Here is a 24,210-nt window from a genome sequence, read left to right on the forward strand (position 1 = left end):
AAGGATTCGCAACAAAATATTGAAAATAAAAATATTTTGTTTGGGTTTGGTTTATTTGTCCAATTACTTTTGACCTCCTAAAATGTGGAGTGTTTATAAAGAAATGTGACAATTCCTACAATTTCTATCAGATATTTTTGTTCAAACCTTCAAATTAAACGTTACAATCTGCACTTGAATTCTGTTGTAGAGGTTTCATTTCAAATCCAATGTGGTGGCATGCAGAGCCCAACTCGCAAAAATTGTGTCACTGTCCAAAGATTTATGGACCTAACTGTATAACCCCGGGCGATGCCGCTGCAGTCCATTACTCCAGGACATTAGTGACTGACGTATCATGGGGCAGAAAAGTTTTATAATGTTAATATGTAACATTGTAATCCAGGATCTCACAAAATTAATTACCAGTGATCATGGAAAAGTGAAGAAAATCTACAAAGAACCATCAAGAAGGAAACAACAAAGAATCAACACAAATTTCCCAGCAGATCCATGGTGTCTGAGAAGAAGGGCAATTGGGAGGGGAGAAGATGGGGTCCATGTAATAAGATCAGCCAGTGAGAACAGCGGGTGGCAGTTTATTGGACCAGGGTGGCCATGTTGAATATTGCACAGATCACATACAAGATACAGACATTTTGTTTCCAGATTTAGTTCTGATTGGTCAGTGGAGAACAGAAAAGCTGGGGCAGCTGGAAGGGTTAATTTAAAGGCACATTATAATCAATCTAGACAGTGAAAAAGAAGGTCACAACGGTCAGGGGGTAGTATACAGGCAGAAGCATGATTGAGAATCTGACAGCGGAAACCTTGTGCTATACAGAGGGGAAGGCAGCAAACATAAAGAAGCATGGGGTGATCAGACGTCCACACGACTCCCCGAGACAGAAGGATGGCCGCTAGGTAAGGGGCATTACAGTGTAAGGAGCCTGGGCACAGAGGTGAAGTGCTGGAGAAGTTACTGTGGTGGAAGACAAGGACTGGAGAGATGGAGACGATGGAAGCATGGAGATGTAGATCTACCCAGCAGGGAGCGGCTCCATCTGCAGCACAACACACATGGATGAGGCGTGGAGGTCACCAGGGTCTGCAGCTTCTTCTATGGCGCCCTCACAGAGATTCAGCCGTGGAGGAGCCTATGGTCAGTAGTCAGCATCTAGACAATTATTTTATTACCTATGTGCAGTTAAAACCACAAATCAACATGGTCTAACAGATTAAAACATCCCGCATCACAATGCACAGATTAGACCCTGATCATCCGTGGACCAGTCCCCCTAACACAAGGGTGCGAGAAGGGGAACAAAAATCATGAGAGCAGAAAACCCTGCGGGAGGGACAGTATTGTCAGGATGGATTCTGGCTTGTTGCTGGTGAGTGTTTGGCACAGAGAAAAGATGGCCCCGTGAAGCTGGAGAGGACCACTGAGAGCCTGAAGGTGGCCCCTTCCTGTACTGAGAGCCTGAAGGTGGCCCCTTCCTGTACTGAGAGCCTGAAGGTGGCCCCTTCCTGTAGGCAGTGCTCCTCTGGTTCCAGGGACTGCTCTCTGTGCTGGGGCCCAGGGTCTCAATGTGGGTGAGGACTGGAGTCTCTACATTGGTCCCGAGGTTTTTTAGTAACCATGCTTTATAACACAGTGCCCCGAATGATCAACTCCGGGTTCTCAATGTCCTTTCTGCTCTGCACCATCCTGAGTTCCAGCTGAGGATATGATGGTCTCACCCCAGGTCCAGCCAGAGCTGCAAAGAAACAACAATTAGAAATGTTCCACACACACCTCACATCAATGATAAAAATGCAGCTCCCCTTGTGGCCCCTTCCCCTATATTTCTAGTCGAGGGTCCACATACTGCACACACAGACGTCTCAACCCTTCTTCTGCCCGGGACTCACTGCGTGCACTGGTGATGGTTCTCTGCAGTACAAGCTGCATCGCGGAGACGGTCTTCTCACACGCCAGCTGCAATCAGAGGAAGAAGTCAGGAGAATCCAGGGTCTCGCAGAAAGTCTCAGGTCATACGAGAGTACAAAGCATCGGCAGACCTTCATCCAGAATCTCGGACCACTACTTTCACACTTCTCACTTGTCATTTACTGATTCCTATGTTACAGGACGGCTACGGGTCAGTAAAAATCAGATGTTGTACTGTGGCTCTATTGGGCATCTGATTTCATTGGACCTATGGAAGAATCTAATGCAATGATATTTTTAACACAGATTTGGTGAAATACCGACTCGCCAGCCCAGTCCCGATGAATTACATTGGTCTTAGTTCTGTTCTTTTATCATGGATAGCCCTTGGATCAAAAATACACTTGTGTGACCCCACCCAAAATACGAGCTCCAACTTGAATAGGGGAATGTCCATCCTCCTGCCATGGGAAGATTCCCAAGATCTCAACTACCTCAGGAGCTCAGGAAGACGATACCAGAGATGTGGACTGGGACTGCACAACGTGCTCCCGGTCACTGACTTCACCACCACGGCAGAGATTACCTTAAAGTTGTTGGGGTGAAGGTGAGTCCAAGCCAAGAGCATAGCCGCAAAGAGATCTCCTGTGCCCACAAACACTGCGTCAACTCGGGGTAGTTCAAAGCAAATCCTCAGTGTCTGGATCTGTCCGTCCTCCCGCACTGCAGAATAGGCAGAACAAGCAGGGGGAGTTCAGCAGAAATACAGTTCCAAAGCCCTTGCGTGAGCAGCGGCCAGTGTAAGGTATGTAAACCAGATGTCGCTGAAGTGAGAGGTTGTGGACTTCATTGGGGAACGTGTACTAGAAACAATGGATAACTAGGAGGAAGGAACTGGTTGGTTGTTGTAAAGGTAGAACCTAGGAGGTGTAATTAGAGGAGACTATGGGGGAGACATAGACTAGGAGATACTCACCAACGGACCGCGTTCACAGGGAGCAGAAGGGAGGAAAGATTTACATGTGCGGAATATAGAGCGGAAATCAATGTTCAAGGTGTTTTGACTCATTGCAGAACTGCTGTGAGATGTGGCAATGGACGGGCAGCTACGGAGTCACCAGGTCCTTACCTTGTCTGTGGCTCGCCAGCGTAATGAGAAAATCAGGACCTCGTGATGCCGGAAGGTCGGAGCTGGTGATGACCACGGTGCTTGGGCCCAGAGAATGTAACATGTCCATGACCTGAGAGACATAAAACGCGTAAATCCCAGCGCAGTGCGGCCAGCAGTGAAGACACCAGGGGATCTGCTCACCTGCACAGCCTCCTGCTGAGTGTGGATCTTACGGCCTGTCAACAACCTGCGGAGCGGAGGACAAGGTCAGGGGACTGACGAATGATGCTCACAGCGGAGGTTGGGGGAGCTTTTATTAATGCATTTCTGGTTCAAACCAATCTCTTTTTCACAACAAACTAAGAATGAAAAAGGGTACGAGTCGAGCTAGACACAGGTTAGGGCTCATTCACACGACCGTTCTGTCTGTCCTGGTCAGTTTTTTTGCGGATCCACGGACAGGACCATCTTTTCAATGTCTTTTGTGTAGGATCGGATGGCACATAGAAGCACTTCCGTGTGCATCCGATCCTACAGACAACACATCGGATGCCGTATGTCCGGTCTGTTATTATGGAACATGTCCTATTCTGTTCCATGATAACGGACCGTGACTCAAGAGAAGTCAATGGATCCGCAAAATCCCCGGAAGCCACACGGAAGCACTTCAGTGTGACCTCCGTCGGGTGCCCGTGCAGTCTGTGTCACGCTCCAGCCCCACGACTGCCCGCACTGCAGTGTCTCCGCAGCTGCCCGCACTGTCAGCGTCTGCCCGCACTGCAGTGTACTCCTGACATCAGCACTTGTCACCGACTTCCATGCCCACCGCGTTCTCACATCAAGTCTCACGAAACCTCGTGATGTCTTCACTAGTCACAGTCTCGGGCCACCCGCGATACTTTGTGTGACAAAGCGGCAGTCATTGAACGCTGACGTCACAAGTTCAGGGGCGTTCATCATCGCAGGTAATGTACCTAGCTAACCACATGACGTCGGCGATTGTTGTGCCCTGCAGTGACCTGGCCTGACCTAATGATGTTAGCTCAGGTCCCAGCCAAGGGAACATTCTGTTCTTCATTGACTGGGACAGTGACTATGGATCGTCGTGGGACCCCCCTTATTGGATTACGCCGGACCCGGATTGTTTTTTCTTTTCAATAAATTGGTGAAAGAGGTAATGTGTTGGGGAGTATTTTTTCAAATAAAAATTTGTTTGTCGTTTATTTTTTATTACTGATTGGGTTAGTGATATCGCCGTGACATACCTAACCCCAGGGCTTGATGCCAGGTGACATTACACAGCTGGTATCAACCCCATATATTACCCCATTTGCCACCGCACCAGGGCAACGGAATAAGATGGTGCAAAGCGCCAGAATTGGCACATCTAATGGATGCGCCACTTCTGCGGCGGTTGCCGGCTGCTATTTTTAGGCTGGGGAGGGTCCAATAACCGTGAACCTTCAAAGTCTGAGAATACCAGACCACAGCTGTCAGCTTTACCTTGGCTGGTGATCAAATTTGGGGGGGGACCCCACGTTTTTTGTTTTAAATTATTTATTTACTTTAAAATAACAGTGTGGGGTGTCCTCTGTTTTGGATTATTAGCCAAGGTGAAGCTGCCAGCTGTGGTCTGCAGGCTGCAGCCATCTGCTTTACCCGAGCTGGCTACAAAAAATAGGGGGAACCCCATGTCGTTTTTTTAATTTATTTTTTGGCGAAGTGCGAGGCTAAGCACCCTTTAGTGTCATATGAAAGTCACTAAATGGTGCAAGATTACAAAATGCAGGGGGACATTATATATGTCTTTCTCATCTATCTATCCATCCATCCAGCTATCCATCCATCCAGCTATCTTTCTAGCTTTTGACTGTATGTAACCCTCCTTTCATTATATTTGTGGTCAGTTCACAGATTGCTCCAGGCTGCCGGCACGGAACGCAGCAGTTCAGGGATTGCTCCAGGCTGCCGGCACTGAACGCAGCAGTTCAGGGATTGCTCCAGGCTGCCGGCACTGAACGCAGCAGTTCAGGGATTGCTCCAGGCTGCCGGCACTGATCGCTGCAGTTCAGGGATTGCTCCAGGCTGCCGGCACTGATCGCTGCAGTTCAGGGATTGCTCCAGGCTGCCGGCACTGAACGCTGCAGTTCAGGGATTGCTCCAGGCTGCCGGCACTGAACGCAGCAGTTCAGGGATTGCTCCAGGCTGCCGGCACTGAACGCTGCAGTTCAGGGATTGCTCCAGGCTGCCGGCACTGAACGCAGCAGTTCAGGGATTGCTCCAGGCTGCCGGCACTGAACGCAGCAGTTCAGGGATTGCTCCAGGCTGCCGGCACTGAACGCAGCAGTTCAGGGATTGCTCCAGGCTGCCGGCACTGAACGCAGCAGTTCAGGGATTGCTCCAGGCTGCCGGCACTGAACGCAGCAGTTCAGGGATTGCTCCAGGCTGCCGGCACTGAACGCTGCAGTTCAGGGATTGCTCCAGGCTGCCGGCACTGAACGCAGCAGTTCAGGGATTGCTCTAGGCTGCCGGCACTGAACGCAGCAGTTCAGGGATTGCTCCAGGCTGCCGGCACTGAACGCAGCAGTTCAGGGATTGCTCCAGGCTGCCGGCACTGAACGCAGCAGTTCAGGGATTGCTCCAGGCTGCCGGCACTGAACGCTGCAGTTCAGGGATTGCTCCAGGCTGCCGGCACTGAACGCTGCAGTTCAGGGATTGCTCTAGGCTGCCGGCACTGAACGCAGCAGTTCAGGGATTGCTCCAGGCTTCCGGCACTGAACGCTGCAGTTCAGGGATTGCTCCAGGCTGCCGGCACTGAACGCTGCAGTTCAGGGATTGCTCCAGGCTGCCGGCACTGAACGCTGCAGTTCAGGGATTGCTCCAGGCTGCCGGCACTGAACGCTGCAGTTCAGGGATTGCTCCAGGCTGCCGGCACTGAACGCAGCAGTTCAGGGATTGCTCCAGGCTGCCGGCACTGAACGCAGCAGTTCAGGGATTGCTCCAGGCTGCCGGCACTGAACGCAGCAGTTCAGGGATTGCTCCAGGCTGCCGGCACTGAACGCTGCAGTTCAGGGATTGCTCCAGGCTGCCGGCACTGAACGCTGCAGTTCAGGGATTGCTCCAGGCTGCCGGCACTGAACGCTGCAGTTCAGGGATTGCTCCAGGCTGCCGGCACTGAACAGATGTACAAAAGCTAAAACAGAACACACTGCACATTTGGGTAAAAAATGGCAGTAGCCAAAGTTTGCCATTTAGCTGCACAATTAAAAAGCGGAATCCCTCCTTTTGTTGTGATGATTTATGTACCAGAGCCGTCCAGTGCGGACCCCGAGAGCACAGGCGTTCTACCCCACAGAGGACAGACACAGAGGAACATGCAGAGTGCTACCACCAGAGACCTGTAACTTCCTGACATGGTCTTAATTTCATGTCACCAATTGTAGGGAGTTCAGCTCTGGAGCACAAATTGCAGCAGGTTTTTTGGGAGGTGTATTGGTGTGGAGACCAACTGCAGACGGCCGGGGGACAACGACACCGATACCGGTAACCCCGGAGCAGACACGCGGCTCGTCCATACAGGGTATATGCACTTACTCCGCTTCAAATTGATTTGGAGTGATGATATCAGCGACCGGGACCACCAGATCTTTATAGACCGGGAGAAGCTCCTCCGGGACATACTGACAAGAGAAAGAGAGGGGTCACAGTGTGGGGAAAGGGAGGTCACAGCGTGGAGAAAGGGAGGTCACAGCGTGGAGAAAGGGAGGTCACAGCGTGGAGAAAGGGAGGTCACACCGTGGGGAAAGGGAGGTCACACCGTGGGGAAAGGGAGGTCACACCGTGGGGAAAGGGAGGTCACACCGTGGGGAAAGGGAGGGGGGGGTCACAGCAAGGGGAAAGGGAGGTCACAGTGTGGGGAAAGGGAGGTCACACCGTGGGGAAAGGGAGGGGGGGGTCACAGCAAGGGGAAAGGGAGGTCACAGTGTGGGGAAAGGGAGGTCACACCGTGGGGAAAGGGAGGGGGGGGGTCACAGCAAGGGGAAAGGGAGGTCACAGTGTGGGGAAAGGGAGGTCACACCGTGGGGAAAGGGAGGGGGGGGGGTCACAGCAAGGGGAAAGGGAGGTCACAGTGTGGAGAAAGGGAGGTCACACCGTGGGGAAAGGGAGGGGGGGGTCACAGCAAGGGGAAAGGGAGGTCACAGTGTGGGGAAAGGGAGGTCACAGCGTGGAGAAAGGGAGGTCACACCGTGGGGAAAGGGGGGGGGGGGTCACAGCGTGGAGAAAGGGAGGTCACACCGTGGGGAAAGGGGGGGGGGGGTCACAGCAAGGGGAAAGGGAGGTCACAGTGTGGGGAAAGGGAGGTCACAGCGAGGAAATGGGGGGGGTCACAGCGAGGCAATGGGGGGGGTCACAGCGAGGGGAAAGGGAGGTCACAGCAAGTTGATAGGGAGGGGGGGGGTCACAGCAAAGGGAAAGGAGTCAGTGAATAGACGCGGACGGTACAGGGGGAGGAGTCCGTGTGAAAGGAGAGATGCAGACGTATAGGGGGAGGAGTCAGTGTGAGAGGAGAGATGCGGACGTATAGGGGGAGGAGTCCGTGTGAGAGGAGAGATGCGGACGTATAGGGGGAGGAGTCCGTGTGAGAGGAGAGATGCGGACGGCACAGGGGGAGGAGTCATTGCGAGGGAATGGGCGTTCTGTACACAGCACTTATCAGCAATGATGGAGGTCGCACCATTGATCCTTCACCGTTCCACTTATCTCCCAGCACAGGATCACAGACTGCGGGAAACATAGAGAGAGATTAACCCTTTAATGTTGCACTTTATAAAAGGGGTCATCCCATCGGCTGGAGTGGCGTGTGCTGGAGCAGTGTGGTGTATTCTGTTGCCATTGTGCTTGCCTCCAATGTGTGTACTGTAACTGTGTATTCCCCCGCCATCGTGTGTGCTGTAACTGTGTATTCCCCCGCCATCGTGTGTGCTGTCACTGTGTATTCCCCGCCATCGTGTGTGCTGTCACTGTGTATTCCCCGCCATCGTGTGTGCTGTAACTGTGTATTCCCCGCCATCGTGTGTGCTGTAACTGTGTATTCCCCCGCAATCGTGTGTGCTGTAACTGTGTATTCCCCCGCCATCGTGTGTGCTGTAACTGTGTATTCCCCCGCCATCGTATGTGCTGTAACTGTGTATTCCCCCGCCATCGTATGTGCTGTAACTGTGTATTCCCCCGCCATCGTGTGTGCTGTAACTGTGTATTCCCCCACCATCGTGTGTGCTGTAACTGTGTATTCCCCGCCATCGTATGTGCTGTACTGTGTATTCCCCCGCCATCGTGTGTGCTGTAACTGTGTATTCCCCCGCCATCGTGTGTGCTGTCACTGTGTATTCCCCGCCATCGTGTGTGCTCTAACTGTGTATTCCCCCGCCATCGTGTGTGCTGTCACTGTGTATTCCCCGCCATCGTGTGTGCTGTAACTGTGTATTCCCCCGCCATCGTGTGTGCTGTCACTGTGTATTCCCCCGCCATCGTGTGTGCTGTAACTGTGTATTCCCCCGCCATCGTGTGTGCTGTAACTGTGTATTCCCCCGCCATCGTGTGTGCTGTCACTGTGTATTCCCCGCCATCGTGTGTGCTGTCACTGTGTATTCCCCCGCCATAGTGTGTGCTGTAACTGTGTATTCCCCCGCCATCGTGTGTGCTGTCACTGTGTATTCCCCCGCCATCGTGTGTGCTGTCACTGTGTATTCCCCGCGATAGTGTGTGCTGTCACTGTGTATTCCCCGCCATCGTGTGTGCTGTAACTGTGTATTCCCCGCCATCGTGTGTGCTGTAACTGTGTATTCCCCGCCATCGTATGTGCTGTACTGTGTATTCCCCCGCCATCGTGTGTTCTGTAACTGTGTATTCCCCCGCCATCGTGTGTGCTGTAACTGTGTATTCCTCCGCCATCGTGTGTGCTGTAACTGTGTATTCCCCCGCCATCGTGTGTGCTGTAACTGTGTATTCCCCCCGCCATCGTGTGTGCTGTAACTGTGTATTCCTCCGCCATCGTGTGTGCTGTAACTGTGTATTCCTCCGCCATCGTGTGTGCTGTAACTGTGTATTCCCCCGCCATCGTGTGTGCTGTAACTGTGTATTCCCCGCCATCATGTGTGCTGTAACTGTGTATTCCCCGCCATCGTGTGTGCTGTCACTGTGTATTCCCCCGCCATCGTGTGTGCTGTCACTGTGTATTCCCCGCCATCGTGTGTGCTGTAACTGTGTATTCCCCGCCATCGTGTGTGCTGTACTGTGTATTCCCCCGCCATCGTATGTGCTGTACTGTGTATTCCCCGCCATCGTGTGTGCTGTAACTGTGTATTCCCCGCCATCGTGTGTGCTGTAACTGTGTATTCCCCGCCATCGTGTGTGCTCTAACTGTGTATTCCCCGCCATCGTGTGTGCTGTAACTGTGTATTCCCCGCCATCGTGTGTGCTGTAACTGTGTATTCCCCCGCCATCGTGTGTGCTGTAACTGTGTATTCCCCGCCATCGTGTGTGCTGTAACTGTGTATTCCCCCGCCATCGTGTGTGCTGTAACTGTGTATTCCCCCGCCATCGTGTGTGCTGTAACTGTGTATTCCCCCGCCATCGTGTGTGCTGTAACTGTGTATTCCCCCGCCATCGTGTGTCCTGTCACTGTGTATTCCCCACCATCGTGTGTGCTGTAACTGTGTATTCCCCGCCATCATGTGTGCTATAACTGTGTATTCCTCGCCATCGTGTGTGCAGTAACTGTGTATTCCCCCGCCATCGTGTGTGCAGTAACTGTGTATTCCCCCCGCCATCGTGTGTGCTGTAACTGTGTATTCCCCGCCATCGTATGTGCTGTATTGTGTATTCCCCCGCCATCGTGTGTACTGTAACTGTGTATTCCCCCGCCATCGTGTGTGCTGTAACTGTGTATTCCCCGCCATCATGTGTGCTATAACTGTGTATTCCTCGCCATCGTGTGTGCTGTCACTGTGTATTCCCCCGCCATCGTGTGTGCTGTCACTGTGTATTCCCCCGCCATCGTGTGTGCTGTCACTGTGTATTCCCCCGTCATCGTGTGTGCTGTCACTGTGTATTCCCCGCCATGTGTGCTATAACTGTGTATTCCCCGCCATCGTGTGTGCTGTAACGGTGTATTCCCCGCCATCGTGTGTGCTGTAAGTGTGTATTCCCCGCCATCCTGTGTGCTGTAACGGTGTATTCCCCCGCCATCGTGTGTGCTGTAACTGTGTATTCCCTGCCATCGTGTGTGCTGTAACTGTGCATTCCCCCGCCATCGTGTGTGCTGTAACTGTGTATTCCCCGCCATCCTGTGTGCTGTCACTGTGTATTCCCCCGCCATCCTGTGTGCTGTAACTGTGTATTCCCCGCCATCCTGTGTGCTGTCACTGTGTATTCCCCCGCCATTGTGTGTGCTGTAACTGTGTATTCCCCGCCATCGTGTGTGCTGTAACTGTGTATTCCCCGCCATCGTGTGTGCTGTAACTGTGTATTCCCCGCCATCCTGTGTGCTGTAACTGTGTATTCCCCCGCCATCGTGTGTGCTGTAACTGTGTATTCCCCCGCCATCGTGTGTGCTGTCACTGTGTATTCCCCCGCCATCGTGTGTGCTGTCACTGTGTATTCCCCGCCATCGTGTGTGCTGTCACTGTGTATTCCCCGCCATCGTGTGTGCTGTCACTGTGTATTCCCCGCCATCGTGTGTGCTGTCACTGTGTATTCCCCCGCCATCGTGTGTGCTGTCACTGTGTATTCCCCGCCATCGTGTGTGCTGTCACTGTGTATTCCCCGCCATCGTGTGTGCTGTCACTGTGTATTCCCCCGCCATCGTGTGTGCTGTAACTGTGTATTCCCCCGCCATCGTGTGTGCTGTAACTGTGTATTCCCCGCCATGTGTGCTATAACTGTGTATTCCCCGCCATCGTGTGTGCTGTCACTGTGTATTCCCCGCCATCGTGTGTGCTGTAACAGTGTATTCCCCGCCATCGTGTGTGCTGTAACTGTGTATTCCCCCGCCATCGTGTGTGCTGTCACTGTGTATTCCCCCGCCATCGTGTGTGCTGTCACTGTGTATTCCCCCGCCATCGTGTGTGCTGTAACTGTGTATTCCCCGCCATCCTGTGTGCTGTCACTGTGTATTCCCCCGCCATTGTGTGTGCTGTAACTGTGTATTCCCCGCCATCGTGTGTGCTGTACTGTGTATTCCCCGCCATCGTGTGTGCTGTAACTGTGTATTCCCCGCCATCGTGTGTGCTGTAACTGTGTATTCCCCGCCATCCTGTGTGCTGTAACTGTGTATTCCCCGCCATCCTGTGTGCTGTCACTGTGTATTCCCCCGCCATCCTGTGTGCTGTAACTGTGTATTCCCCGCCATCCTGTGTGCTGTCACTGTGTATTCCCCCGCCATTGTGTGTGCTGTAACTGTGTATTCCCCGCCATCGTGTGTGCTGTAACTGTGTATTCCCCGCCATCGTGTGTGCTGTAACTGTGTATTCCCCGCCATCCTGTGTGCTGTAACTGTGTATTCCCCCGCCATCGTGTGTGCTGTCACTGTGTATTCCCCCGCCATCGTGTGTGCTGCTTTGATTCGTTTGCCACCTCCTGCAAGAATTCCCTCCGTTCTGCACATGCGGGCCGTGAAGCGGAGGAGCAGCGCTGCTTCCAGTATAACGGCTGATAGTACAGGCGGAGGACAGCAGGAGGTGGGGGGGGGTCTCCCGGAGGACAGCGGGGGTCTGGCCATCATCCACAGCCGGTTTATAGTACCTGTGCAGCGTCCCCGCACTGCCCCGACCCTCCGCCTCCGCCCCGCATAGATCATCATCAGCGACACCTTACTGATCTCGCTGTATGGGGAGACACAATACCACCGCCGCCGGCAGCAGCAGCAGCGTCCTGACCACGGAGGCGGCACAAATCCACAGCTCTTATACAGAACTGCACTCACAAAACTTAGGATTTTATTTTGTTTTTATTTGATGAGAAAAATTAACATTACACACCCCGCCCAATGATGACATCACCATGTACACCCCAAAACCAGTGTGAGAATGTCAGCCCCACCCCCTGGTGATGACATCACTGATATAACGTGATCAGACATGAGGCCACACCTCTTATATACAGCCCCGCCCCCTGGTGATGACATCACTGATATAACGTGATCAGACATGAGGCCACACCTCTTATATACAGCCCCGCCCCCTGGTGATGACATCACTAATATAGTAACATTATACCATAAACCAGTCGTGGATTCTGACGCTTCAGTTCCTGGACAATATCCACGACTCGGGCCAGAAATGAGGAGTCACGAGTGTAACCTACACACAGAGAAATGTGTCAGTGCCACCGATACACCCGGAGAGAAAGCGCGCACACCGGAAGAGCGAAAACAGGACACGCGTGCACCACACCCGCGAGGGACGGACACACGGGGAACACCGCACCCGCGGGGGACGGACACACGGGGAACACCGCACCCGCGGGGGACGGACACACGGGGAACACCGCACCCGCGGGGGACGGACACACGGGGAACACCGCACCCGCGGGGGACGGACACACGGGGAACACCGCACCCGCGGGGGACGGACACACGGGGAACACCGCACCCGCGGGGGACGGACACACGGGGAACACCGCACCCGCGGGGGACGGACACACGGGGAACACCGCACCCACAGGGGACGGACACACGGGATGTGCACAAGGCACCTGCAGAGGAGGACACACAGGACGCGCAAACTGCACCCGCAGGGGAGGGCACACGGGACGCGCACACTGCACACACAGGGACGGACACGTGACACAGAACCCCACATTTATCACAGGACGATACATGACGTGTCTGGTGGAGTGCACACAGATCACATTACGTGGTCACCTGTCAGGACATAGTCATACTGAGTGACCCCATTCAGTCTCAGCCCCTCGTAAACCTCCTGAAGCTCTTCCGCATTTAGTACCTGCCCCTTCCAGTGCGTGTATCCTGAAACAGGGAAGAGACATGTCCGTGAGTGAGAGGAGAGAGCGCCAAGAGTCCGTTCATCACATTGCACTCACCCGTGTGGTTGGAGAACTGCACAGAATTTATAGTGTCCACCTCAAACCCCAAAACCTGCAGGCAAAAAAGGAGGCATCAAAGAGGGGCAAGCAGGAGAAAGTACGCAGCTTCCAGAGGGAAGGGACAAGCTAGACCAAAGGATGAGAAAGGCGATAAGGAGCCAGCGACAGCAAGAGAATAAACATGGAGTAGGCCAGCAACAGGCTGAGGAGGGGGCGGCCGACCACAGCCAGCGGAAAAAGGAAAGGTAGGGGCGGCCAACCACAGCCAACAGGAAGAGAGAGAGAAGGGGGCGGCCTACCACAGCCAGCGGAAAAAGGAAAGGTAGGGGCGGCCAACCACAGCCAACAGGAAGAGAGAGGGAAGGGGGCGGTCTACCACAGCCAGCGGAAAAAGGAAAGGTAGGGGCGGCCAACCACAGCCAACAGGAAGAGAGAGGGAAGGGGGCGGCCTACCACAGCCAGCGGAAAAAGGAAAGGTAGGGGCGGCCAACCACAGCCAACAGGAAGAGAAAGAGAAGGGGGCGGCCTACCACAGCCAGCGGAAAAAGGAAAGGTAGGGGCGGCCAACCACAGCCAACAGGAAGAGAGAGGGAAGGGGGCGGCCTACCACAGCCAGCGGAAAAAGGAAAGGTAGGGGCGGCCAACCACAGCCAACAGGAAGAGAGAGGGAAGGGGGCGGCCTACCACAGCCAGCGGAAAAAGGAAAGGTAGGGGCGGCAAACCACAGCCAACAGGAAGAGAGAGGGAAGGGGGCGGCCTACCACAGCCAGCGGAAAAAGGAAAGGTAGGGGCGGCCAACCACAGCCAACAGGAAGAGAGAGGGAAGGGGGCGGCCTACCACAGCCAGCGGAAAAAGGAAAGGTAGGGGCGGCCTACCACAGCCAACAGGAAGAGAGAGGGAAGGGGGCAGCCTACCACAGCCAGCGGAAAAAGGAAAGGTAGGGGCGGCCTACCACAGCCAGCGGAAAAAGGAAAGGTAGGGGCGGCCGATCGCAACCAGAGGGAAAGGGGAAGGAAGGGGCGGCCTGTCACAACCAGAGGGAAAGGGGAAGGGGCGGCCGATCACAACCAGAGGGAAAGGGGAAGGAAGGGACGGCCGATCACAACCAGAGGGAAAGGGGAAGGAAGGGGCGGCCGATCACAACCAGAGGGAAAGGGGAAGGGGCGGCCGATCACAACCAGAGGGAAAGGGGAAGGGGCGGCCGATCACAAACAGAGGGAAAAGGGAAGGAAGGGGCGGCCGATCACAGCCAGCGAATAAAAGGAAAGGTAGGTGGCGGCCGATCACAGCCAGCGGAAAAAGGAAAGGTAGGTGGCGGATGATCACAACCAGAAGGAAAGGGGAAGGAAGGGGCGGCCGATCACAACCAGAGGGAAAGGGGAAGGAAGGGGTGGCAGATCACAACCAAAAGGGGAAGGAAGGGGCGGCCGATCACAACCAGAGGGAAAGGAAGGGGTGGCCGATCACAACCAGAGGGAAAGGAAGGGGTGGCCGATCACAACCCGAGGGAAAGGAAGGGTTGGCCAATCACAACCAGAGGGAAAGGAAGAGGTGGCCGATCACAACCAGAGGGGAAGGAAGGGGTGGCCGATCACAACCAGAGGGAAAGGAAGGGGTGGCCGATCACAACCAGAGGGAAAGGAAGGGGTGGCCGATCACAACCAGAGGGGAAGGAAGGGGCAGCCGATCACAGCCAACAGAAAGAGAGAAGGAAGGGGGCGGCCTACCACAGCCAGCGGAAAAAGGAAAGGTAGGGGCGGCCGATCACAACCAGAGGGAAAGGGGAAGGGGCGGCCGATCACAACCAGAGGGAAAGGGGAAGGGGCGGCCGATCACAACCAGAGGGAAAGGGGAAGGGGCGGCCGATCACAACCAGAGGGAAAGGGGAAGGGGCGGCCGATCACAACCAGAGGGAAAGGGGAAGGGGCGGCCGATCACAACCAGAGGGGAAGGGGCGGCCGATCACAACCAGAGGGAAAGAGGAAGGAAGGAGTGGCAGATCACAGCCAGAGGGAAAGGGGAAGGAAGGGGTGGCAGATCACAACCAGAGGGAAAGGGGAAGGAAGGGGTGGCAGATACAACCAGAGGGAAAGGGAAAGGAAGAGGCGGCCGATCACAACCAGAGGGAAAGGGGAAGGAAGGGGCGGCCGATCACAACCAGAGGGAAAGGGGAAGGAAGGGCAGCCGACCACAGCCAACAGGAAGAGAGAGGGAAGGGGGCGGCCTACCACAGCCAGCGAAAAAAGGAAAGGAAGGGGCGGCCGATCACAACCAGAGGGAAAGGAAGGGGCGGCCGATCACAACCAGAGGGAAAGGGAAAGGAAGAGGCGGCCGATCACAACCAGAGGGAAAGGGAAGGAATGGGCGGCCGATCACAGCCAGCGGAAAAAGGAAAAGGTAGGTGGCGGACGATCACAACCAGAGGGAAAGGGGAAGGAAGGGGCGGCCGATCACAGCCAACAGGAAGAGAGAGAGAAGGGGGCGGCCTACCACAGCCAGCGGAAAAAGGAAAGGTAGGGGCGGCCAACCACAGCCAACAGGAAGAGAGAGAGAAGGGGGCGGCCTACCACAGCCAGCGGAAAAAGGAAAGGTAGGGGCGGCCAACCACAGCCAACAGGAAGAGAGAGGGAAGGGGGCGGTCTACCACAGCCAGCGGAAAAAGGAAAGGTAGGGGCGGCCAACCACAGCCAACAGGAAGAGAGAGGGAAGGGGGCGGCCTACCACAGCCAGCGGAAAAAGGAAAGGTAGGGGCGGCCAACCACAGCCAACAGGAAGAGAGAGGGAAGGGGGCGGCCTACCACAGCCAGCGGAAAAAGGAAAGGTAGGGGCGGCCAACCACAGCCAACAGGAAGAGAAAGAGAAGGGGGCGGCCTACCACAGCCAGCGGAAAAAGGAAAGGTAGGGGCGGCCAACCACAGCCAACAGGAAGAGAGAGGGAAGGGGGCGGCCTACCACAGCCAGCGGAAAAAGGAAAGGTAGGGGCGGCCAACCACAGCCAACAGGAAGAGAGAGGGAAGGGGGGCGGCCTACCACAGCCAGCGGAAAAAGGAAAGGTAGGGGCGGCCAACCACAGCCAACAGGAAGAGAGAGGGAAGGGGGCGGCCTACCACAGCCAGCGGAAAAAGGAAAGGTAGGGGCGGCCTACCACAGCCAACAGGAAGAGAGAGGGAAGGGGGCAGCCTACCACAGCCAGCGGAAAAAGGAAAGGTAGGGGCGGCCTACCACAGCCAGCGGAAAAAGGAAAGGTAGGGGCGGCCGATCGCAACCAGAGGGAAAGGGGAAGGAAGGGGCGGCCTGTCACAACCAGAGGGAAAGGGGAAGGGGCGGCCGATCACAACCAGAGGGAAAGGGGAAGGAAGGGACGGCCGATCACAACCAGAGGGAAAGGGGAAGGAAGGGGCGGCCGATCACAACCAGAGGGAAAGGGGAAGGGGCGGCCGATCACAACCAGAGGGAAAGGGGAAGGGGCGGCCGATCACAAACAGAGGGAAAAGGGAAGGAAGGGGCGGCCGATCACAGCCAGCGAATAAAAGGAAAGGTAGGTGGCGGCCGATCACAGCCAGCGGAAAAAGGAAAGGTAGGTGGCGGATGATCACAACCAGAAGGAAAGGGGAAGGAAGGGGCGGACGATCACAACCAGAGGGAAAGGGGAAGGAAGGGGTGGCAGATCACAACCAAAAGGGGAAGGAAGGGGCGGCCGATCACAACCAGAGGGAAAGGAAGGGGTGGCCGATCACAACCAGAGGGAAAGGAAGGGGTGGCCGATCACAACCCGAGGGAAAGGAAGGGTTGGCCAATCACAACCAGAGGGAAAGGAAGAGGTGGCCGATCACAACCAGAGGGGAAGGAAGGGGTGGCCGATCACAACCAGAGGGAAAGGAAGGGGTGGCCGATCACAACCAGAGGGAAAGGAAGGGGTGGCCGATCACAACCAGAGGGGAAGGAAGGGGCAGCCGATCACAGCCAACAGAAAGAGAGAAGGAAGGGGGCGGCCTACCACAGCCAGCGGAAAAAGGAAAGGTAGGGGCGGCCGATCACAACCAGAGGGAAAGGGGAAGGGGCGGCCGATCACAACCAGAGGGAAAGGGGAAGGGGCGGCCGATCACAACCAGAGGGAAAGGGGAAGGGGCGGCCGATCACAACCAGAGGGAAAGGGGAAGGGGCGGCCGATCACAACCAGAGGGGAAGGGGCGGCCGATCACAACCAGAGGGAAAGAGGAAGGAAGGAGTGGCAGATCACAGCCAGAGGGAAAGGGGAAGGAAGGGGTGGCAGATCACAACCAGAGGGAAAGGGGAAGGAAGGGGTGGCAGATACAACCAGAGGGAAAGGGAAAGGAAGAGGCGGCCGATCACAACCAGAGGGAAAGGGGAAGGAAGGGGCGGCCGATCACAACCAGAGGGAAAGGGGAAGGAAGGGCAGCCGACCACAGCCAACAGGAAGAGAGAGGGAAGGGGGCGGCCTACCACAGCCAGCGAAAAAAGGAAAGGAAGGGGCGGCCGATCACAACCAGAGGGAAAGGAAGGGGCGGCCGATCACAACCAGAGGGAAAGGGAAAGGAAGAGGCGGCCGATCACAACCAGAGGGAAAGGGAAGGAATGGGCGGCCGATCACAGCCAGCGGAAAAAGGAAAAGGTAGGTGGCGGACGATCACAACCAGAGGGAAAGGGGAAGGAAGGGGCGGCCGATCACAACCAGAGGGAAAGGGGAAGGAAGGGGCGGCCGATCACAACCAGAGGGAAAGGGGAAGGAAGGGCAGCCGACCACAGCCAACAGGAAGAGAGAGGGAAGGGGGCGGCCTACCACAGCCAGCGAAAAAAGGAAAGGAAGGGGCGGCCGATCACAACCAGAGGGAAAGGAAGGGGCGGCCGATCACAACCAGAGGGAAAGGGAAAGGAAGAGGCGGCCGATCACAACCAGAGGGAAAGGGAAGGAATGGGCGGCCGATCACAGCCAGCGGAAAAAGGAAAAGGTAGGTGGCGGACGATCACAACCAGAGGGAAAGGGGAAGGAAGGGGCGGCCGATCACAACCAGAGGGAAAGGGGAAGGAAGGGGCGGCCGATCACAACCAGAGGGAAAGGAAGGGGCAGCCGATAACAACCAGATTAAAAAGGGGAAGAAAGGGGGCGGCCTACCACAGCCAGCGGAAAAAGGAAAGGTAGGTGGCAGACGATCAAAACCAGAGGGAAAGGGAAAGGGAAAGGAAGGGGTGGCTGATCACAACCAGAGGGAAAGGGGAAGACAGGGACATCAGAGCACAACCAGAGGGAAAGGGAAAGGAAGAGGCGGCCGATCACAACCAGAGGGAAAGGGAAAGGAAGGGGCGGCCGATCACAGCCAGCAGAAAAAGGAAAGGTAGGTGGCGGACAATAACAAACAGAGGTAAAGGGGAAAGAAGGGGTGGCTGATCACAACCAGAGGGAAAGGGGAAGACAGGGACATCAGAGCACAACCAGAGGGAAAGGGAAAGGGAAAGGAAGAGGCGGCCGATCACAACCAGAGGGAAAGGGAAGGAAGGGTCGGCCGATCACAACCAGAGGGAAAGGAAGGGTCGGCCGATCACAACCAGAGGGGAAGGAAGGGGCAGCCGATCACAACCAGAGGGAAAGGAAGGGGCGGCCGATCACAACCAGAGGGAAAGGAAGGGGCGGCCGGTCACAACCAGAGGGAAAGGGAAAGGAAGAGGCGGCCGATCACAACCAGAGGGAAAGGGAAAGGAAGGGGCAGCCGATCACAACCAGAGGGAAAGGAAGGGGCGGCCGGTCACAACCAGAGGGAAAGGGAAAGGAAGAGGCGGCCGATCACAACCAGAGGGAAAGGGAAAGGAAGGGGCGGCCGATCACAGCCAGCAGAAAAAGGAAAGGTAGGTGGCGGACGATCACAAACAGAGGTAAAGGGGAAAGAAGGGGTGGTAGAGCACAACCAGAGGGAAAGGGGAAGGAAGGGCAGCCGACCACAGCCAACAGAAAGAGAGAGGGAAGGGGGCGGCCTACCACAGCCAGAGGAAAAAGGAAAGGAAAGGAAAGGGCGGCCGATCACAACCAGAGGGAAAGGAAGGGGCGGCCGATCACAACCAGATTAAAAGGGGAAGGAAGGGGTGGCCGATCACAGCCAGCAGAAAAAGGAAAGGTAGGTGGCAGATCACAACCAGAGGGAAAGGGGAGGGAAGGGGCGGCCGATCACAACCATAGGGAAAGGGAAAGGAAGGGGCGGCCGATCACAACCATAGGGAAAGGGAAAGGAAGGGGCGGCCGATCACAACCATAGGGAAAGGGAAAGGAAGGGGCGGCCGATCACAACCAGAGGAAAACGGGAAGGGAGGGGCGGCCGATCACAACCAGAGAAAAAGGGGAAGGAAGGGGCGGCCGATCAAAGCCAGCAGAAAAAGGAAAGGTAGGTGGCGGACGATCACAACCAGAGGGAAAGGGAAAGGTAGGGGTGGCAGATCACAAACAGAGGGAAAGGGGAAGACAGGGACATCAGATCACAACTAGAGGGAAAGGGAAAGGTAGGTGGCGGACAATCACAACAGGAGGGAAAGGGGAAGGTAGGGGCGGCCGATCACAACCGGAGGAAAAGGGGAAGATAGGTGCGGCCGATCACAACCGGAGGGAAAGGGAAGGAAGGGGTGGCCAATCACAACCAGATTAAAATGGGAAGGAAGGGGCGGACGATCAAAGCCAGCAGAAAAAGGAAAGGTAGGTGGCGGCCGATTACAACCAGAGGGAAAGGAAGGGTCGGCCGATCACAACCAGAGGGAAAGGAAGGGTCGGCCGATCACAACCAGAGGGAAAGGAAGGGTCGGCCGATCACAACCAGAGGGAAAGGGAAAGAAAGGGGCGGCCGATCACAACTAGAGGGAAAGGAAGGGGCGGCCGATCACAACCAGATTAAAAGGGGAAGGAAGGGGGCAGCCGATCACAGCCAGCGGAAAAAGGAAAGGTAGGTGGCGGATGATCACAACCAGAGGGAAAGGTGAAGTAATGGGGGGGCTGACCGCAGCCAGCAGGAAGAGAGAGGGAAGGAGGGGGCCGACCACGGGCAGCGGGGACGAGGGAAGGAGGGGGCCGACCACGGCCAGCAGGGACGAGGGGAGGAGGGGGACGTTCACGGTCAGCGGGGATGAGGGGAGAAGGAGGCGCCGAGCACATCCAGGGGTGAAGGAAGAGGAAATCCGATTACAGCTTGCGAGAAAGAGGGGGGAGGAGGGGGGGGAGGTGGTGACTAGGGAGAAGGAGGCGGCCGACCACGGCCAGCGGGGACGAGGGGAGAAGGAGGCGGCCGACCACGGCCAGCGGGGACGAGGGGAGAAGGAGGCGGCCGACCACGGCCAGCGGGGACGAGGGGAGAAGGAGGCGGCCGACCACGGCCAGCGGGGACGAGGGGAGAAGGAGGCGGCCGACCACGGCCAGCGGGGACGAGGGGAGAAGGAGGCGGCCGACCACGGCCAGCGGGGACGAGGGGAGAAGGAGGCGGCCGACCACGGCCAGCAAGGATGAGGGGAGAAGGAGGGGGCCGACCACGGCCAGCGGGGACGAGGGGAGAAAGAGGGGGCCAAGCACGGCCAGCAGGGACGAGGGGAGAAAGAGGGGGGCCAAGCACGGCCAGCAGGGAGGAGGGGGCCGACCACGGCCAGCGGGGATGAGGAGCGAAGGAGGCGCCGAGCACAACCAGGGGTGAAGGAAGGGTGGGGGGTGAAGGAAGAGGCAATCCGATTCCAGCTAGCGAGAAAGGGGGGGGGGAGAAGGTGGTGACTACCACAGCCAATGAGAAAGGGTGGGAAAGGAAAGTTGTGATGACCACAACCTGCGAGAAAGAGGATGGAACAGCGCACAATAGCAATGATAGTACAAAGGTGCGGGGGGGGTGCCAACCACAGAAATAGGGGACAGGGGGGTAAGCCAGTGCACAGAGGCAGCCTCTCTAGTCCTACAGTTATCCGCACATTATTGCGCCCTCCACACACATTTACTCAGCAACTTACGCATCTGTATGTGCATTGATCCCGTCACCAACGTCACATGCTCCTCAACCTCAACATTGCTTCCGTCACAACCACGTCCCTCCCACCGGATCCCGTCACTCTTCCCATCCCTCTCGTCACCATGTCCCTCCCACCGGATCCCGTCACTCTTCCCATCCCTCGTCACCATGTCCCTCCCACGTCGCTCCCGTCACCCCAATCCCTCTCGTCTCCATGTCCCTCCCACGTCGCTCCCGTCACCCCAATCCCTCTCGTCACCATGTCCCTCCCACGTCGCTCCCGTCACCCCAATCCCTCTCGTCACCATGTCCCTCCCACGTCGCTCCCGTCACCATGTCCCTCCCACGTCGCTCCCGTCACCCAAATCCCTCTCGTCACCATGTCCCTCCCACGTCGCTCCCGTCACCCCAATCCCTCTCGTCACCATGTCCCTCCCACGTCGCTCCCGTCACCCCAATCCCTCTCGTCACCATGTCCCTCCCACGTCGCTCCCGTCACCCCAATCCCTCTCGTCACCATGTCCCTCCCACGTCGCTCCCGTCACCCCAATCCCTCTCGTCACCATGTCCCTCCCACGTCGCTCCCGTCACCCCAATCCCTCTCGTCACCATGTCCCTCCCACGTCGCTCCCGTCACCCCAATCCCTCTCGTCACCATGTCCCTCCCACGTCGCTCCCGTCACCCCAATCCCTCTCGTCACCATGTCCCTCCCACGTCGCTCCCGTCACCCCAATCCCTCTCGTCACCATGTCCCTCCCACGTCGCTCCCGTCACCCCAATCCCTCTCGTCACCATGTCCCTCCCACGTCGCTCCCGTCACCCCAATCCCTCTCGTCACCATGTCCCTCCCACGTCGCTCCCGTCACCCCAATCCCTCTCGTCACCATGTCCCTCCCACGTCGCTCCCGTCACCCCAATCCCTCTCGTCACCATGTCCCTCCCACGTCGCTCCCGTCACCCCAATCCCTCTCGTCACCATGTCCCTCCCACGTCGCTCCCGTCACCCCAATCCCTCTCGTCACCATGTCCCTCCCACGTCGCTCCCGTCACCCCAATCCCTCTCGTCACCATGTCCCTCCCACGTCGCTCCCGTCACCCCAATCCCTCTCGTCACCATGTCCCTCCCACGTCGCTCCCGTCACCCCAATCCCTCTCGTCACCATGTCCCTCCCACGTCGCTCCCGTCACCCCAATCCCTCTCGTCACCATGTCCCTCCCACGTCGCTCCCGTCACCCCAATCCCTCTCGTCACCATGTCCCTCCCACGTCGCTCCCGTCACCCCAATCCCTCTCGTCACCATGTCCCTCCCACGTCGCTCCCGTCACCCCAATCCCTCGTCACCATGTCCCTCCCACGTCGCTCCCGTCACCCCAATCCCTCGTCACCATGTCCCTCCCACGTCGCTCCCGTCACCCCAATCCCTCTCGTCACCATGTCCCTCCCACGTCGCTCCCGTCACCCCAATCCCTCTCGTCACCATGTCCCTCCCACGTCGCTCCCGTCACCCCAATCCCTCTCGTCACCATGTCCCTCCCACGTCGCTCCCGTCACCCCAATCCCTCTCGTCACCATGTCCCTCCCACGTCGCTCCCGTCACCCCAATCCCTCTCGTCACCATGTCCCTCCCACGTCGCTCCCGTCACCCCAATCCCTCTCGTCACCATGTCCCTCCCACGTCGCTCCCGTCACCCCAATCCCTCTCGTCACCATGTCCCTCCCACGTCGCTCCCGTCACCCCAATCCCTCGTCACCATGTCCCTCCCACGTCGCTCCCGTCACCCCAATCCCTCGTCACCATGTCCCTCCCACGTCGCTCCCGTCACCCCAATCCCTCGTCACCATGTCCCTCCCACGTCGCTCCCGTCACCCCAATCCCTCGTCACCATGTCCCTCCCACGTCGCTCCCGTCACCATGTCCTTCTCTTTATTCCCACATCATTCGTCACGCCAATCGCTCTGGTCACCCCCAAGTCCCTCCAGTCACGTCCCTTCAGTCGCCCCAAATCTCTCGGGTCACCCTCACGTCCTTTCAGTCGCCCCAAATCTCTCGGGTCACCCTCACGTCCTTTCAGTCGCCCCAAATCGCTCAGGTCACCATCACATCCCTTCAGTCGCCCCAAATCGCTGGGGTCACCCTCAAGTCCCTTCAGTCGCCCCAAATTGCTGGGGTCACCCTCACGTCCCTTCAGTCGCCCCAAATTGCTGGGGTCACCCTCTTGTCTCTTCAGTCGCCTCAAATCGCTCGGGTCACCCTCATGTCTCTTCAGTCGCCCCAAATTGCTGGGGTCACCCTCACGTCCCTTCAGTCGCCCCAAATCGCTCGGGTCACCCTCATGTCTCTTCAGTCGCTTCAAATCGCTGGGGTCACCCTCATGTCTCTTCAGTCGCTTCAAATCGCTGGGGTCACCCTCACGTCCCTTCAGTCGCCCCAAATCGCTGGGGTCACCCTCATGTCTCTTCAGTCGCCCCAAATCGCTCGGGTCACCCTCATGTCTCTTCAGTCGCCCCAAATCGCTCGGGTCACCCTCACATCCCTTCAGTCGCTCCAATCTCTCCGATCATTGTGATCACCCTCACATCCCTCCCACCTGTGACCCCTAAGTCTGAACCCTCCACCCCAACGTCCCTCCCATGTCTCCCTCAAGTCCCCCCCACGCGCCCCTTCCGTCCCCCCCTCGTCCCTCCATTCTGTGCCCCGGTGTCCGCTCCCGGGTCTCCGGTACCTGCAGAGGGAAGGAGGCCGCCTTGTTGCCCACATATCCCCGGACGACGTGACTCTGGATGGAGAGGACCCGACACTCAGGGGCCGCAGGTTCCTCCATGACCGCAAACGGCAGAGGCTGCGAGGACAGGAAGAACCGGAGCTGAGGAGGAGGGACCGGGGAAGAGGCGGAGAAGAACCGGGGGCGGAGGAGGCGGAAGACGGACCGGAGACATGACCGTGTACGGGGAGAGAGAGGGGACATCACCCTGCAGTATACAGAGATAGCACCCTGCAATATACAGATATCACCCTGCAGTATACACAGATATCACCCTGCAGTATACACAGATATCTCCCTGCAGTATACACAGATATCTCCCTGCAGTATACACAG

At 56.9% G+C, this 24,210-nt stretch overlaps 1 protein-coding gene across 3 annotated transcripts; it reads right to left on the reverse strand.

Annotated features, from left to right (window-relative positions):
- Positions 1-558: 558 nt before the first annotated feature.
- On the reverse strand, positions 559-24,005 carry PDXK (pyridoxal kinase). 3 transcript variants are annotated; one of them, XM_075334818.1, is made up of 11 exons: positions 23,836-24,004; positions 13,125-13,179; positions 12,946-13,050; positions 12,299-12,382; positions 7,759-7,805; positions 6,618-6,703; positions 3,225-3,270; positions 3,042-3,153; positions 2,499-2,635; positions 1,851-1,960; positions 559-1,739 (listed from the first exon to the last, which is right to left on the reverse strand). In XM_075334818.1, exons 1-11 carry the CDS (start codon positions 23,932-23,934, stop codon positions 1,664-1,666), a joined length of 957 nt encoding a protein of 318 aa, XP_075190933.1. In that variant the 5' UTR covers positions 23,935-24,004; the 3' UTR covers positions 559-1,663. The 3 variants fall into 3 exon arrangements, with proteins under 3 accessions (XP_075190933.1, XP_075190935.1, XP_075190936.1); XM_075334820.1 differs by having other exon boundaries at positions 1,894-1,960; positions 23,836-24,003; XM_075334821.1 differs by lacking the exon at positions 12,299-12,382 and having other exon boundaries at positions 23,836-24,005.
- Positions 24,006-24,210: the final 205 nt, after the last annotated feature.

Source organism: Anomaloglossus baeobatrachus, chromosome 2 (genome assembly GCF_048569485.1).
Source record: "Anomaloglossus baeobatrachus isolate aAnoBae1 chromosome 2, aAnoBae1.hap1, whole genome shotgun sequence".
In the NCBI taxonomy this organism is placed as follows: Eukaryota; Metazoa; Chordata; class Amphibia; order Anura; family Aromobatidae; genus Anomaloglossus; species Anomaloglossus baeobatrachus.